Genomic DNA, 17,132 nt, shown 5'->3' on the forward strand with positions numbered 1-17,132 from the left:
CCCACATGCTTAACTTTTTCTCTAGGTCCCTCTGGGCTAAGATGAGAAAACCAACATTATGAAGGCATTAAAATAACTGGCTACCTAAGAATATAGTTTTGAAGAATACAGTTAATTGCTCAATTCAATAATTGAGTAGTTTGTGCCTGTTTACCCAACGGGCTGTGTAAACAAAAGGCACTCAAAAACTCTGTTGAGTCTGTTACATGTTTGAAGTATCCTTTTTTGCGAACTAAGACAGGCATGTATTTTATCTTCCCTCAATTTATAATTCCTGGCCATCTGTGACATTCTCAAGCTCTCTCTCTCAGAGTAAGTACAAAAGAGGACTTTGACGTATTTAAATAGGATTTGTCCAACTTCCCAGAACAATTGTCTTTATTTGTGAAAAGTGAGCAGTTCATGAGTAAACAGACTTCAGCCCAGTTGTCCTTCAGCTTTTTTTGGGTAAGCACCTCTCTGATAATCTGATAAAACTATGGATTCTCTCCCCAGGGAAATGCACACTAAAAAAAAATTGTTGCATACAATCATAGGGATGACCAGATCCCCCAAAGCCTATGCATGAATTCCTTCCCCAGTTAAGAACAGCATGTTCTAGTTTATTTATGAAAGTATCAGGTTTTTTTTTTACTGCTACTTGGGAAACCCCTTACAATAATTGGTTACATTTATTGGAAAGGGTCTTAAGAACTTCAGGGGGGAATATTTCTTATTTACTGGAAAGGCTCCTCTGAAATATTAAGATTAAGTTTGTTCATAAGTAGCAAAAGCAAAGCTAATCAGTGTGATTCACTAAATAAACTTTCCATCAAACCTGTTCTAGCCCAAACCTGAGATTTTAAAGCTTTGTGACCACCTAGAGGGGTGGGGTAGGGAGTGTGGGAGGGAGACGCAAGAGGGAGGAGATATGGGGATATATGTATATGTATAGCAGATTCACTTGATTATAAGGCAGAAACTAGCACACACCATTGTAAAACAATTATATGCCAATAAAGATGTTTAAAGAAAAAAAGATTCTAAAGAAAATCTAAAAATTTTAAGAGTCTTTTATGAATGCCGAACTGTTATTATGTTAGAAAAAAATGTGGGTTTTATTCAGATTATGTAATTCAAGGGTACTAGCCTGTGCTCCCTGGCTACCTGTGTATAGGTTTCTAGAACCCTTTTATCAGAATTATGAAAGAAGTACAAAACAACAGTGGCTTAAACAAGGTTAAAAAAGGTATTTCTGCCACATGAGAATTCAGGAGCTAGGTCATTCAGAGCTCCTTTGTGTCACCACAAAGTTGTCATCAACCCAGTTTGCTTACATTTCACCATCTCTAGGATGGGCTTGCCGTGGTCCCAAGTGGCAGTGAGGGTGGCAGCTCCCATAGCTGTGTTCCAGAAAGTAGGATGAGAGAAGGAACAGAGAGGATGACAAAGGGACCATGTTTGCTTTCTTGTAAAGATTCATTCAGCAAGTTAATACACAATACTTCTTTCAACTTATTGGTCAGACTAATTCACACTGCATTACCTAGCTGCAAGAGAGGCTGGAAAAGTAAATCTATCTTGGGCAGTGTATGCCCAGCTAAAAGTCAGCAGGAAGGCACTTTAGGGCGGGCAGATAGTGGTCTCCATCACAGACCTCCTCCTCTCCCAAGTCTCCTTGTATCATCCTGGATGTTCTGTGTCGCTGCCGTGGCCCTGTCTTGCTGAAGCCTGTGACGTGGACAGAGGGTGATGAATGCCATCTACCTTGGTTCTCATTTGGGTTAGGTAAATGGGTCCCAGTTGCTCCTATTGCCTGGCTGCCCTTCTTAGATGAGAAAAGCACCTAAGGGATCTAGACAAGTTAACTGTTCTGTTTAGGTATTTTCATTTTTCATGCTTTGATTTTCAAGTCAAATTAAATCTGTGCTCTTAATCTTCTCCCCAAGTCAGAATTGATCCTCGAATTTTGACATGTGTATTCATAGCGAACAAAGTGCATTTGATATTGATCCTTTATTACCTTGAACATTCTAGAATATTTATGTAAATATGATCAGTAAGTGACCAAGATGTAAAGGACCTTTTCTTTAGGATGCTGCCTACCTAACACTCTTTCAGCTCAGTAGCGCTGCCTCTTGAAGATGTCATAAATGTTTGGGCTCCCTGCATCCCCAGATAACCAGATTTTTGAAGCAAGAATGTAAATTTCTTTTTCTGTAAGATTTGCAGCAGAAACAAATAATGGTAATTGCGCATGTAAAATTGGCATCTGTGTGCATGCAACACTGTTATGTGTGTGTGGATGCCTGTTCTCTGTTCACAATGCTGTTTGTATATTTTCTGATACAAACACTTGATCACTTGCTTTGTAAAAATACAATTGACCTGAAGTGTAGAATGTTAGGTGGACTCGTATTTTTCTTAGGAATGCCTGATTCACATTTTCTTCTCATGTCATTTATATTATCAGAGCGTAATGAAATGGGCATTGACTTATGATTTTGGTTTTTTTAGCAGTGAGGCTAAACTCAGGTCAGTTATATGAAGTATATAGACGGAAGTAATGTCCTAACTGTAGTACTTGGGTTTTCCGTGGACTCTGTGTAATTCAGGGAGGGTGTTAGGTGACTTGTTAGATCATAAAATTTTGTCACTTCCATTTGGTCTCCTAGAAATGTCTTCCTTTTAAAAGCAATGTATTTTTATATCCTTCAACATTAATTCCACTTATGTGGTTTCCACTTTTCTTCTTTCACAAGCTTGCCTTTTACTTGAGGTTTAGCTGTGGAGAAGTTATTTGTAATGATTATATATTTTTGAGCCCCATAAATTTCCTAGACGTGGCCTAGTCATTTAGAATAACCTAGTGATTTAGTTGGGTCAGCAGTGTATGTGGCCTGGCCAATTCTAGAACTGTATTTGGTGGTAACCCTGGATTCTGATGAAAGCGATAGAGAAAGAAACTAAAATGCTCTTCTGGTCCTGGACCAAGAGAACAAATCTAGGCTTGGTTTAGACTTTTACTGAAGGGCCTCTGGGAGGCCAGATCTGAGCTCCCACCCCAGACGGGCTAAACATATTTTGTATTATAGATGCCCACATTGTCAGATCCATTCAAATGTAGACCGGGTGTAATTTGACCGTTTTAAAGGACAAGGCGGGAAGGTGCTGTTTTGGACTCACCTTCCTCCGCTGCCCACCATCAGTTGAAGGAGTCATCCTCCGTTTTTCCTTGTTTGCCTCACAGGGCTGCCAGATTTGAGAATGGGTAAAGTACTACCCTTAAGACACAGATGGCTGTTTTTCACCTTTTAATTTTATGGCTTTGGGGGCCATAACCATATCAGTGTAGCATACCAGGTTTCCCTCTGCATTTGCAAAAAAATAATCTTACGGATCTACTCTACAGGACATATGTTTTCCAATCTTCCATATGCTGTTCTGTTATTCCAACAGTGAGTTTTATTTTCAGCTCATTGGAAGAAAACCATTTGTCGTGGTGGTTGTATTGTCAAGGGACAGTACAAAATGATAGTGATTCATACAAGATAATCTCTCACACGTAATTGGCAGCTCTGGTGCATGAGATCAGCCACACACCCACGCTTGTGGTGCCTCCACCGTACCTAACTCCCAGCTTCCAAGTCGTCCAGTCATCATCATTTGTAGCTTACAGGAAAGGGAAAAGAACGACAACCAGACCAAGCAATTTCCCTTTACACAAGTGATGTGAAAGTTGCATACGTCACTTCTGCTCAAACTCTGTTGGCAAAAACTTGGTCACGTGGCACATCTGGCTTCAAGAGGGGCTGGGAGATTGCTTTTTCATGAGTGGCTGTGTGCCCAGATAATCGGTATTACTATGGAACCAGGAGGAATGGAGAATTGGCATTAACTTATATTCCACTACAGTGATGAAATTAAGATGATGGCCTTTTGTCAAACAGATTGTACAAGAACATTTTTGCAGGGGATATTGATGTCAGGCAGTATTACCACTGGCAAAATGAATTGTCTCATTTTCTAGTGAAACAGAAGAATAATTGAAGCAAAATAAAAGCATTCCTCTTAAATCAACAGACTGGCAAATGCCAAACAGTCTTCTCTTATGCTCTCCTAGCTTAAAACTGCATGTTACCTCTGTTCTAGGTCTCCCTCAAAGTCCTCTGCAAGATGATTGAAAACTCAGACCCTTGCCCTTGGAAACCATACAGATGGATGATCGAACGTTCTTTCTTTTCTCCCAGGATACACTTGAAGTGTGCTCCAAGGGGCAGGAGTTTAAAAGCATTCTCTTCTCTCTGTGCTACTTCCATGCCTGTGTTGCTGGGAGACTGAGGTTTGGCCCCCAGGGCTGGAGCCGCTGCTATCCGTTCAATTCTGGAGACCTCACCATCTGCGCCAACGTCCTCTGCAACTACTTAGAGGCAAACCCTAACGTAAGTGCCAGTGGCCAGATAACCTCTTCCGAGGAGTGTACTGAATCTGTCAGTCTTTGGGCACTATCAAAATGGACCATAATTTCTCTTTCGAAGCTATTATTGAAATAGCTGACACTACGTATGCATCCTCTGCCAAGTGTGATGTTTTACAACAGTGGATGCTCGAACTTTATGAGATGGGTCAAGCCAGTTCTACATCAGCAGCTTAGTGCAAAAAAAAATAATGTCCTTCATTATGTTAACAAAAACAGTGGTTTACATGTGCATGTATGCCAGATTCATTAGGCAGGTAATGAAGCATTTGCACAAATGTGATTACATACAGCAATTCTGACAGTTCGTGACACTGCATCAATAATCGCTACAATTAGTTCTGATGACGGAAGCAATTTACAGCACGCCACATGTATAAATGATGGCGCATTTCCTGCATATGTCATTATTATGTATTAGGGATGCCACCTTGTTGTGACTTTTTCAGTAATGGTCCCCTTGATTTGAAGTTAAAGGTAGATGAATCATTTTATTTCATAGCTAAAATGTGTTCTACAGATGGGAACGGGAATGCTTCATCAAGAACATTTGTGTAAACTCTTATAAACTCAGTGACTGGATTTCAAGAAGGATGAATCATTTGTAAGGATATTCTGGCTTAGTCCTCATAAGGGAAACTTTTTCCATTAAGTTAAATCTGTTAAAATCGAGGTATGTTTGTCAGAACCAACCAGGCATGGTGCTTTAGGCCACACTTTCTATTAAAGGGCCTTTAAAACCATTCAACCGTGTTTCTATGTATAAATGGTTCTTTTTTGTTCTTTTGGTAATTATTGTTATCAAAGTTTTCTCAAGCTTTGAAGATGGTTTGACTACTATCTGAATATGTACACTTTGTACATAACATGGGTGTGTTCTCCCAAGGAATCCAAGATCAATGGCTTTAATATGGTATGTGATGATCACTGTTCCATATCTAGCATTTTTTTTAATTTATGAAATTCACTGTGAGCATACTTTGACCATTCTAATAAATACTATTTTGTGTTGATCTTGGCACATTTTGTTTAAAATGTTGCAGGTAGAATTGACTATTATAATAGTTCTGGAGAGTTCTGGGTAGAAAATGAAACAGACCACTGAGTACTTTTATTCAAGTCCTTCATTACTGTCCCAGGAGGCTGAGGCCAGGAATATTATCCTATTTCAGCTGGACCCTGTACACAGTTGAGGTGGGAACGAAGGGGAGCAAGAGAGGGGTTGACTCATGTTCCTCTCCGGCTCTCACATCCCGAGGCTCGGCAACACCAGTTGGCCGATTGAATCGTGCTGTGTCCTGCTGCTTCTCCCACGGGTGTCCCAGCATCAAGACAGCTTTAGGTTTTAAACACACGCTCTTGTGTCTCAGATGTCTTAACCCAAGTCATTCACCACACATCACATCACGAAGCAAGTTAGTTAGATCTGGGAATTAAGTTGACGTGCCCACATAGTTTGGTTGTACAAGATGCCCTTTTCCGGAAGGTATATGTATAAACTTGGAAGTAGGCAGATGATAGATGATATTTCGAGTCATGAGATTAGATGAGATCATCAAGGTTACAGAGTGTAACTGAGAGATCTAAAGATTACGTCTTAGGGAATGCCAACGTTTAACTATTGTAAGAACTTCGATATTTTTCCGTATGAATTTCGTAAGTCTCACCATACGGAAATTCTTGAATGTAGGTTGGAAGGCTTTAATTGAAAACATCATTTGGTTGTTTACATTTAAGGTTGGGGATGGGGCTATGTAACGTCTGACTTTGGTTTTACAAAGCCTAGAGGGAGTAGGAAGAAAAATTGTTTTTCTGTAGCAGTACCTTTCTCCCACCCTGTGGAGTACAGTTTGGGGGACATGCCCAAGAAGACCTCTACTGAGTAACAACAAGTTCACATTTTTTTCAGGCTGTACCACTGTGCCAAGGGAAGGGTTACAAAAAAAAAAAAAAAAGTATTTGTAAAAAAAGATTTGTGGGAAGAAAATCAATTATTGAGAAGAATAGATCCCTAGCTGATTAAAATCTTGAGGGAGCTATATATCAGATAATAATGTATAGCAGGCATTAATTAAATGTGATCAGAGAAATAAAGAGGTCTCTGTTTCCCATCCATTTCTGTTCTATGGGAGGTAGTCCATGGCATGGCTGAGAGAGCATGGTACAGTGTAGCCACTTTAATTTTTCATTCACATCCAAGTGGCTTAAAAGGAAGACGTTCATTTATTCAAATTATTCAAATTCAAATAAAGTTGTAGCCAAGTACATTGGAATAGTTGAAGCAATTTTACTTGTTCTGTCACATCATGAAACAAATGAAGGCTATAATTAAGTTTTTACTTGAACTGCTGGGAGGCAGTATACTGCCCCCGAGGGTATAAAGGTTTCTGTCTCGAAAGGCTTCATCATAAACTGGCATGTTTTGCAAACCCAGAGGAAGCTAAAGGGTCGCAAAGAGAGGCTTCAAACCCTGCGAAGCCAAATAAAGAGGAGATACGGTGATTCCTTGAATAAAACATACTACAGGCATTAGTTACAGCACTTGGAACAGTCATGGAGGCCAGTCATGCCACAGACCGAGCCCTCAAATCAGTCAGTGGCAAACGGCTTGGTTTGCCTGGACTTTCGGAAGGTGATGGAATTCTAAGTAACACCCGGAATTCAAATTGTATAGGTTTTTCTTTCGTTTCCCTGATTGAGATCATAAAACCTGGTATAAACCAGATCATAAAAATGTCATCCCTCAAAGGCCCTATGAACCGACACCCTCTTGTGGTTTTTAGATGAGGTTCTGAATGTGTAAACCTTAACTGCATAACATGTTCTAGGAATAATCCGGTTTGCTTTAAAATCTTCATTAAAAGCTCCGCTTCATTAAAAGCTCACTGAATGTATTAAAACGCACTGAAAATAATTCTCAGCCAATTCAATCCTGGCAATGCAGACAATTCCTGAACCTCTTTTAAATGCTCCTGTAGGTGGGGGCTTGTAGAGAGGCGCTTGCTGCTGACTGACTGTTCGGAGGCAGGTGCCCCGAACCCGGAAGTGAGCGTTTGCATGATTCCCCTCCCCTCTCCCGCCAGGTCCCATGGGAAGACCTCCGTTACCTCTTTGGTGAGATCATGTACGGGGGCCACATCACAGATGACTGGGATCGCAAACTGTGTCGGGTGTATCTAGAAGAATTCATGAATCCCTCTCTGGTAAGACATTTCTTAAGTCATTTCACAGAGGAGAAAGTTCTAGTAAGATTCTTTTTTAACTTTTTATTTTATATCGGAGTAGAGCTGATTACCAATGGTGCGTTCGTTTCAGGTATAACAGCACTGTGATTCAGTTATACATACACGTTATCTGTTCTTTTCAAAATTCTTTTCCCGTTTAGGTTGTTACATCATATTGAGAGGAGTTCCCTGCGCTATACAGTAGATCCTTGTTGGTTATCTGTTTTAAATATGGCGGTGTGTGCATGCCAATCCCCTAACTATCCCTTCCACCCACCCTTCCCCCCCTGGTAACCAAAAGTCCGTTCTCTAAGTCTGTGAGTCAGTTTCTGTTTTGTAAATAAGTTCATTTGTATCACTTTTTTTTTTTTTTTAGATTCTGCATATAAGCGATAGTTTGCTTTCTCTAAGAATTTTTCAAACTGATTTCACTATGTAAATAATTCTTGAACGTTATTGAGGATTCTTGGCCTTTTGTGAGTATATTCTGGCACACCTTCCAGGGAGTTTGGAAGTTTGTTAGAAGTGTAGGCTCTTGGGCCCCATGCCAGACCCACAGAATCCGAATCTGTGTTTTAGCAAGACACCTCCCTGCCACCACCGCAGGTGGTTTCTGTGCCCACGTGACTGTCCCATGCACAGACTCACTGGATCTTTGAGATAACCCCGTGAGGTACACAGCACTGACACTGTCACCCCATTTCATAGACAAAGAGACTGGGTCACGGTGATTTGCCCCAGGTCTCCCAGTTATCCCAGGCAGGGGCTCTAGCCAGACGTATTGATTTCAATTCAGCGGCTCTGATGCAAGTGAACTCTACAGTTCCTTCTCTGGCACAGAAGCCATGGAGTATTCTAAATTTTGATCACTAACTCCTAACTAAATATGTGCTCAAGAAAACGGCCGTGATGTGAGAGGGCAGTTCTTCCTTCTGTGAGGAAGGGGCAGAGCTCCCGTGTACTGGAGTTTAAAGAGGCCAGGTACCCTTTTCCCATTTCTCATCTTACTAGCCCTACGTCTGTGTATACCAACACACCCACATGGTTTGTGACTGGTGCTGTGTTTTCTGGAAAAAGCACTCAGTCCTTGTTTTCCATACTGAAGTAGCTGAAAGTGGTGGCATACTTTTCTCATGTCTCTCTCCAAAGGTTTCCAGGTTAAAGGCCATTGCCTTGAAACCCAAGGCACCCTCCACCGTGCCATCTCTACTCCCACTTGGGCAAGACACCAACTGTGTTTAGAGCTGTGCCGTGTATTTTTTTAAAAAATAGTTTGAGCAACCTCCTGTTTATAATTTCTTGCGAACTTCATCTCCTAAAAGTATTATGCCTTCCTCAAGTCCATTTTGAGAAGTAATATAATCATGTATTAGAAAACATGGTGTACTGTAGTCTCATATAGAAAATTGAGGACAGATTCTTTTTTTGCTACTTTTAATAATGTTAAACAATTTGGGGACAAGGCAGGGAAAAAAAAAAGACTTTCTGCCATGTGACCATTATTTGTTTCTTTTGACTGTGAGTCTCCTGGTCTTTCCTTAGTTCTAATGAGCAAGGTTTCAGGGGTCAGAAAGACACTTTCAATTTAGCACAATTGGAAGTCACTCCTCAGAAGAGGTCTGGGAGTACGTTACCATGGAGATGGGAAAGATAAACAGGGTCGGGTGTGCTACCTTTACAGAGGCTGATTTCTCTGAATGATGGTGGAGGTCAAGGGGCAGAGCGACAAACTCACTCTGCTCTTCCCTCTCTGGTTCTGGCCCGAGGATGAGAGTGAATTACTGTTGCCAACCGAGACAGTCCATTAACCTTAACAAGCCTGAACTCCCATTCACATAATTGTAAAGTAAATATAGATGATGCAACCTGAGGGGCATCTCTGGTGTGTGCATTAGCCCTTTAGAAATTTAGGTACCTGCCCTTCCATGCTGCTCTGGTGAGGTTTTCAGGATGGAGATGCTCATTTGCAGTCCTGCATCCTCACCAGAAAGCACTACCTTGTCAACTCACCAGAGCAAGTTAAAGCACTGACTGGTTTGGTGGCAGAAACTGCAAAATCCCAGTTATTTTGTTCTCATACGGATGTTTCCTGCTTATGCTGTTTACGTTATGAGGAACTTAAGCTAACACTTCAGCATCTTGCAGGATGTCTTTTTGCCGCTTCTCACATCGGTTAACTTATTTGGCAATTAGTGTCTTTGGTTACATGGGCACGTGGTCAAACCTTGGAATGCTTTCAGTGGCTTTGTCCTGTTAGGAGGATGAATGAGTTTCTTGTTGGGTAAATGACACGGCATTTAGAGAGGGCTCCCCAACGGCAATGTGCTTTAGAGGGTTCCTGGCCAAAGGTAGGGAATTATAATTAATATTCTTCTCTCATGTAAGGTGCACACTTGGCAATGCTAAACAAGTAATACGGTAAGTTACTTTTGGAAAATAAGGTATCAGGTCACCTGAAAGCTGTCAGAATTAACAGCTTAAAAGTTGGGCTCTGAAGTAAAACAAAATGACAAAAAAGCTCGGGTTCAAATTCAGTGCTCCCTTGTGTTTGCTGTGCAATTTTAGATACATCACGGAACCTGAGCCTCTGCTTATTCATTTGTGAAAGTAGGGTACACAGTAGCAGTCACTCAGCATCCTCTCCTCAACCTGCCCCACTCCCCAGCACCAGGCAACCGCTAATCTACTTTCTGTCTCTATAGATTTGCCTAGTCTGGACATTTCATATAAATGGAATCACACAATATCAGGCCTTTTGTGTCTGACCTCTTTCACTTAGCATGTTTTCAAGGTTCATCCACGTTATAGCATGTATCAGTACTTCATTCCTTTTAAGGGCCAAATAGTATTCCATCGTATCGATACACTATTTTATTTACCTGTTCATCAGTTGATGGATATTTGCGGTTTCCACTTCGGGGCTATTATGAATAACGCTGCTTTAAATATTCATATATGTGTTTACATGGACATACATTGCCACTTCTTTTGGGTATATACATAGAAATGAAATTATTGGATCATATGGTAACTCTATGTTTAATGTTTTGAGGAACCACCAAACTGTTTTCCAAAGTGGCTGCATCATTTTATATTCCCACTGGCAATATACGAGGGTTCCGTTCTCTCCATGTCCTCGAGGTGGGTGTGAAGTGGTATCACATTATAGTTCTGTTTTGCATTTCCCTGAAGACTAATGATGTTGACCATCTTTTCCTGTGCTTATCAGTCATTTGTGTGTCTTCTTTGGAGACATGTTAATTTAGAACTACTGATTCTTTGAGGCCTAACAATAACCTTATCAAACAGCCCTCCCCCAAAGGCAAGACAGGTGGCCACGGTGCAGAGTTAGGGTCCCATCAGCAAGAAGCAGCTTTTCATAAAAGCCTCTCAGTGGGATGGGAGAAGGCTTGGATTTAGAAGTAGGATTCCCAGAGCTCCTTGAGTATGTTGACATTCTCACAGATTTCTTAAAGTAAGAGAACAGAAGTCTCTGTGTGAACTAAGCCTTGCTTATCGAGCTTTACTTGTTTGACATCATAGTAGGAACTTACAGTAGGACATTCTCAGGTTTTGTTTTTCCTTCTAGAAAATTAGGGTGTGCTTGAGGTAATCATGTCTGTTTCTAGGGCACAGGAAAGACTAAAACTAACCTTTGTAAAAGGCTGCTGTGTGCCTAGCTATTTGCATACATTGTCGTTAAATTCTCATGGCCACAATCTTTAGGTTGCTATTAGGATCCTTATTTTACCGATGAGATTGAAGCTCAGATAAACTGTCATTTTTTGAAAACCACCAAACCGTTCGGGGGCCGGGGGAGTGGGGGGAAACTGAACCAGATCTGTCTGGCTATAAACCTAGCCCTTCCCGTTGACTTTGCTGTTTGCCTTTGCTTTGCTCACTGCCCAACATGGGGAAGGCACTCTTCACATATTTGTAAACAGACTGCCTAATTGTCTTTCCAGAAAGCATGGACCATTTGCACTCCCACCAGCATTCTACGAATATTCACTCAAATGTCCAGTCCCCAGGCATTTTGAAAAGTTCCAAGTGGTTCTACTTTTCGGTTACTTTCTTTGCTTGAAATTCTGTTTTAACTTTGGCTGCATTGAAAAACAATTAACTGTGGCTCTTAAATTTTCTTTTAACTATTGAGCACTAATAGGGAAAATCAAGTCCTTGTTTGTAGGGAATACCTTTTGGCTTGGAGATGTTTAGTCTAACTTCTGGTTTTAGTATTCATATTTTGTGTCCACATTTTTATTTTGGCTAATTTATCCAGTAATGGTGAGGTTAAATCCCCTTCACAGTTTTGTTTTGGTCACGCTGAGTCAGGTAAAATTTTAATTTTGATTATTTTGATATATAAATGTGAAATGATAGGAAATGTGAATACATGAATAAAACAAGCCTAGCTGATGGATACTGGTCACGAGAGAGTCTGCATTGCTCCTTCTCATGTTTACTGGGTCCAGGTCTGTCTTTCTGGCAATACGAAAGACTGGATAACTTGAAAATCCTCCCGATACAAAATAAAAATAGAAATTCTGACTTTAACATTTAAAGTGCCTTTTGGAATTCAGGAGAGCAATTTAGCATCATCCCTAAGGACATGGGCTCCCTGGGCAATGTGGGATTGCAGGTTTGAGGAGGAACGAACTGCCACTACTCACAGATGACATGATTGTGTAGAAAGTCGCGCTGATTTTGTCTCCATTGGACTGTGAGTTCCTTAAGAAGCAGGTCATACGAATCTCTTATACGTCCACAGCTGACTGGGGTATACTAGGTGATCAGCTCATACGATTGAATGAATTAATGAATAGTCGCTTTGTCTCCAGGTGATAGTGAGGGGACCAGATAGCATGGACATACACAATTACAGAGATAAACCCCATTTTCAGAAAATGATTTTAAAATTCTAGGCCTAAAATAGCTACATTAGGTGATGGTTTTTAAAAACTAGCATTCCCTGTACATTTAAGTGCATGTAGACAGAATTCACAGCAAGAGAGGCCGGGAAAATTAAGAAGTGTAATGGTCCCCTGGGAACTAAAGAACAATCAGGGGGAAAAAAAATCTGAGATTACACTGAGTTAACCAGAAAAGTATAAGCGCTGGATTGACTGCGTTTATAGCTGGTCAGAGACTGAGGCCCATAAATCGTGTAGTTACATTTTGGTATTTCTGCTTGCATTGCCTTGGTTGAGAACATTCTTCCCGGTGGAATGTCTAACCCTTCTCTCCGGCCTGAATGAAGTGGATGTGTGTGATTAATGCCTGATAACTCCCGCCGCTCACTCATTAGGCGACTTTGGATGGAGCACCAGTGTGTGCTAGCTCGCAGTTGCCCCAGGGTCTACAGATCGAGATGAGCTACACAGACTCTGCCCTGAGAAGCTCCAAGTCACGGGGAGGTAGCACTCATTTGACTTTTAGTGTATACTGCCCTATAACATGTTAGTTACACACACTCCCACGTATTTTTTAAGATAGGCACATATAATCATGCATGTATGCAAAATCTACGTGCGTAATACATACAATAGTTTGAAGTAGTACTGCATTAAGTACTATTAAGTCATACTAAAATGAGTTCAGAATTAAGATTAAAATCAAACATATGCCCAGGCAAGTTACTCTGAATCTCAGTTTCTCTCTGCGAAATGGGGATATCTGGGAGAATCAATGACTTCAAGCATGCAACAGGGTGACCAATACACAGTAGATGGCTCAGCACCTGTCCGTTCCCTTTGTGTGCATGTATCGTGTTACCCCAAGCAAACCGCAAACCAGGTCTTCTTCAGGATGGGATTCATGTGTGTTCCTTGGACTCCTCCCCAGAGGTCAGCGTGGTACCATACACAGAGCAGAGTGACTGATTACAAGAGGGTCAAGAGATAGTCTAGAGAGCTCGCGATCGATCCAGCATTGTGCTGGGACCATCTTACCGGAGTGTTCTCAAGGTGTTTGGGAAATGAAGATTGATGTCCACTTAGATTTGGAATAACTGACTTTTCCTTTGTGGTTGAAGGTTGATGGTGAACTGACGCTGGCACCAGGATTTGCTGCCCCACCCAATCTGGATTATTCAGGCTACCACCAGTACATAGAAGAGATGCTTCCTCCGGAAAGCCCAGCACTGTATGGCCTCCACCCAGATGCTGAAATAGAATTCCTGACAGTCACATCCAACACTCTCTTCAGAGCTTTGCTGGAGATGCAGCCCAGGAATGCACTCAGCGGTGAAGGGCTGGGACAGTCCACAGAAGACAAGGTAGAGGGTCATTCTTTCTTTTCTGTTGAGTTATACTGTATGTACAGTAAAGTACACTAGTCGTTAAGTGCACAGCTAGTGAAGTTTTTACCTTTGTGTGCACATAACCACCACCTGGATCAAAGTACAGAACATTTCCAGCACTCCAAAAGGATACCCCTGCCCCTTACCGATCAGTACCCTCTCCACCCCAGGCCAAAGGTACCCACCCTCCTTACCTCTGTCGCCACAGACTAGATGGAGTAGATTTCCCAGTGTTTAAACTTCACATACATGCAGCCTTACAGGATGTACTAATTTATGTCTGGCTCCTTTCACTCCACATTTCATTGTGAGATTTGTGAGATTCATCCATGTCGCTGCATGAACCAATGGTTCATTTCTGTTTAGTATTTTACTATGTAATTCTTTATTTATATATATAAAATTCGTAATTTGCTCCTTCTATAGGGGATGGGTGTTCGGGTTCTTTCTAGCTTTTCATTACAATGACTATCACAGCCGTGCACATTCTTGTATAGTCTTTTGTCAGCATACAAAGGTTAACTCCCAAAGCTATCTGCTCATAATACTCATTCCTGTATACCCAGAAGTGGAATTGTTGGATCAAAGGGTATAATGTTCAGCTTTAGTAGATACTCCGTTTTCCAAAGTGGTTCAACCACTCCTACACACTTCCACCCACCAGCAGTGGGTGGAAGTGCTTCTTGGGGTCTTGTTAGGAGTCATGGTATTTCTTTGTGGTTTTAACTTTGCATTCCTCAGTTAAGGAATAATACTGAACCTTTTTTCATACGCTTATGGCCGTTTGGATACACTTTCATGTGAAGTACCTGTTCCACTTGCTTGCCCAATTTCTAATTGGGTTGTCAATCTTTTTCTTACTGATTTGTAAGAACGCTTTTATTTCAAATGTGTGTCCTTTGTTAGGTGTATGTATTGCACATTTCTTCTCCACATGTGTGGCTTGCCTTTCATTCAGTGTGTTTTTGGCTCTGTCATTTTGTTAGTGTCTTTTTTCACCTTTTCTTGGGAGATTGGCATTATCCTTCTTTTGAAGGTTCTTATTACCGTAGAATGATGGGGATGAGAAATGGACATCAAATATTTTTTTTACCTTTGGATTAAAATCTTACTTCTCATTAATTTAAAACCTGAATAGCTTATTTTTCCCTCAATAAATTAGCCTCTGTTTCTCTCAGAATTATGAATCAAGGATTCAGTGTGTGGAAACACAATAAACATCAGGTCTAATTATAGTGAGGTCCCAAGAACTTGCCATATTATTTCTTGAAATTTTTCAATTATTTCTTGAAAGGAGGCCATTCATTGAGACACTTGTTTGTAATTTAGAAGCGTTAGAATTTGTTACAGCACGTTTTATCCTATATACTAACATCTTCCCTATGTGAATTTAGATTTTTAAAAAGATGAACGTATTTAAAAATCCATCCATTTGGGAAGATCTATAGTATTAATAGAAACAGAGAGGTGGGTGAGGTCTTCATCTAGTTCTGGGGCTTCAATCTCTCCAGGGAGGCAGCTGATCATTACACCAGAAAATGCAAAGCAAATGAGGTAAAGATGCCTCAGCATCTCCTACAAGCAGACTGGTTGTACCAACCACCATCGACTAGGTGTTTATATACTAAGCACTATAGAAAGTGCTTTACAAATATGCCAATTTAATCTGCAACAGCTCTGAGTAGTATCGGAATCTCTCTTTTGGAGATAAGCTTAGGTGACTTCCCAAGGCCAGACAGCTAGAAAGGGCCAGTGAAGGAAACCAGATTGTAGCTGAGTCCCAAAGCCTTTCTTTGACCTAAGTTCTCTACAGCACTGTGTTTCGTACTCTGTACTGCTGCTGTAAATAAGCTCAAGATTTCAAATGACCTGCCAGGGTGCTAATAAAGCAATCTGCACGCATCCCGTCAGAGCCACAGGCAATAATGCAAGAAATAAATGAAAGAGGGAAAGCTGCCTGAGGCTGAAGACAGGCAATATCTTCCAGTCTTTTGTCCTTCTTAGGTTATTTGTTGGTTTTCCCAGCTCTGTAAAACTGCATCGTTGGAAGAAATATCCAGATCAGAGTACTATGTACATATGCACGTCTTCAGTGAACAAATCCTTCATTTCTTTAGGGCAACAGCTACAAAAGATAGAGGCTTCCTTGTTGTTGGAAATACTGATCCAAATTGCCCCCCAAATTTTAGGATGTGTCAGTTGCAAGGGCAGCATCGCAGAGTCACCAGAATTAACTCAAGTGTAAAGGGCATCTTTGGTTTATGTGACTTTTCAAATAACTTTTCTAAAATAGCAGATTGCAAAATGGACTACCCAGATATTGGGGTTCTCCATCCTCTGATCATGTCTTTACAAAGAAATGAAACGTAGTCGATGAGAGAGAGTTGTGTTCCCTAAATACTAACAGTAAATAAACTATAAACAAATAGTAGCACCTCCCCGACGAGACTGTGGGACGTCAAGGAGGGGAGGGCTGCACCGATTGAGGGAGTTGGCGGTGCCACTCTGCCCCCCTCCCGGGAGTTAGTAGGCATCTTTTAAACTCATGAGCAAGCATCTTTGGGAGTCGTATGGTACAGTCTTAGACTTAAAAAAAAAAAAAAAAATAGAGGCTATATAGTCACCGTGACCAAAAATGAAATACAAAGGAGCTAAATCTTTGTGTTTGTTAATGATTTAAGGTTAAGAATGTCTTGGATGACATTTTGGAGAAACTTCCAGAAGAGTTCAACATGGCAGAGATAATGCACAAAAGCCCAGACAGAAGCCCCTATGTCCTTGTCTGCTTCCAAGAATGTGAGAGGATGAATATTCTCCTTCGGGATATCCGGGTGTCACTTCAACAATTAGACCTTGGATTGAAGGTAAGTTTAAAAGTGAGACTAGAGCGGCCTTCTTCACATTAAACGATACTCACTATGTGGCCTTTTTTCTCCCTGCAAGGGGGAGCTGATGCTGTGTCCTGACATGGAAGCCCAGAAGTCTGCGCTGAGTCACGATGCAGTACCAGAAAGCTGGAGCAAACTGGCGTACCCGTCTACTTACGGCCTGACCCTGTGGTAAGTACCTGACCCCTGCTGCTGCCGGCCATCGCCAGCCTCACGGCTGGTTTGGTGTTCGGAATTATGCCTCATAGGAACCATGAAAAATG

General features: G+C 41.2%; 1 protein-coding gene across 1 annotated transcript in view; it reads left to right on the top strand.

Annotated features, from left to right (window-relative positions):
• Window positions 1–17,132, top strand: part of DNAH11 (dynein axonemal heavy chain 11) — a 316,314-nt gene that overhangs the window by 291,636 nt on the left and 7,546 nt on the right. The window contains 5 exon segments of the mRNA XM_032643357.1: window positions 4,230–4,421; window positions 7,540–7,659; window positions 13,715–13,957; window positions 16,663–16,845; window positions 16,925–17,040. Of these exon segments, the coding sequence (XP_032499248.1) occupies window positions 4,230–4,421; window positions 7,540–7,659; window positions 13,715–13,957; window positions 16,663–16,845; window positions 16,925–17,040 (854 nt within the window).

This window comes from Phocoena sinus, chromosome 9 (assembly GCF_008692025.1).
Source record: "Phocoena sinus isolate mPhoSin1 chromosome 9, mPhoSin1.pri, whole genome shotgun sequence".
Lineage (NCBI taxonomy): Eukaryota > Metazoa > Chordata > Mammalia > Artiodactyla > Phocoenidae > Phocoena > Phocoena sinus.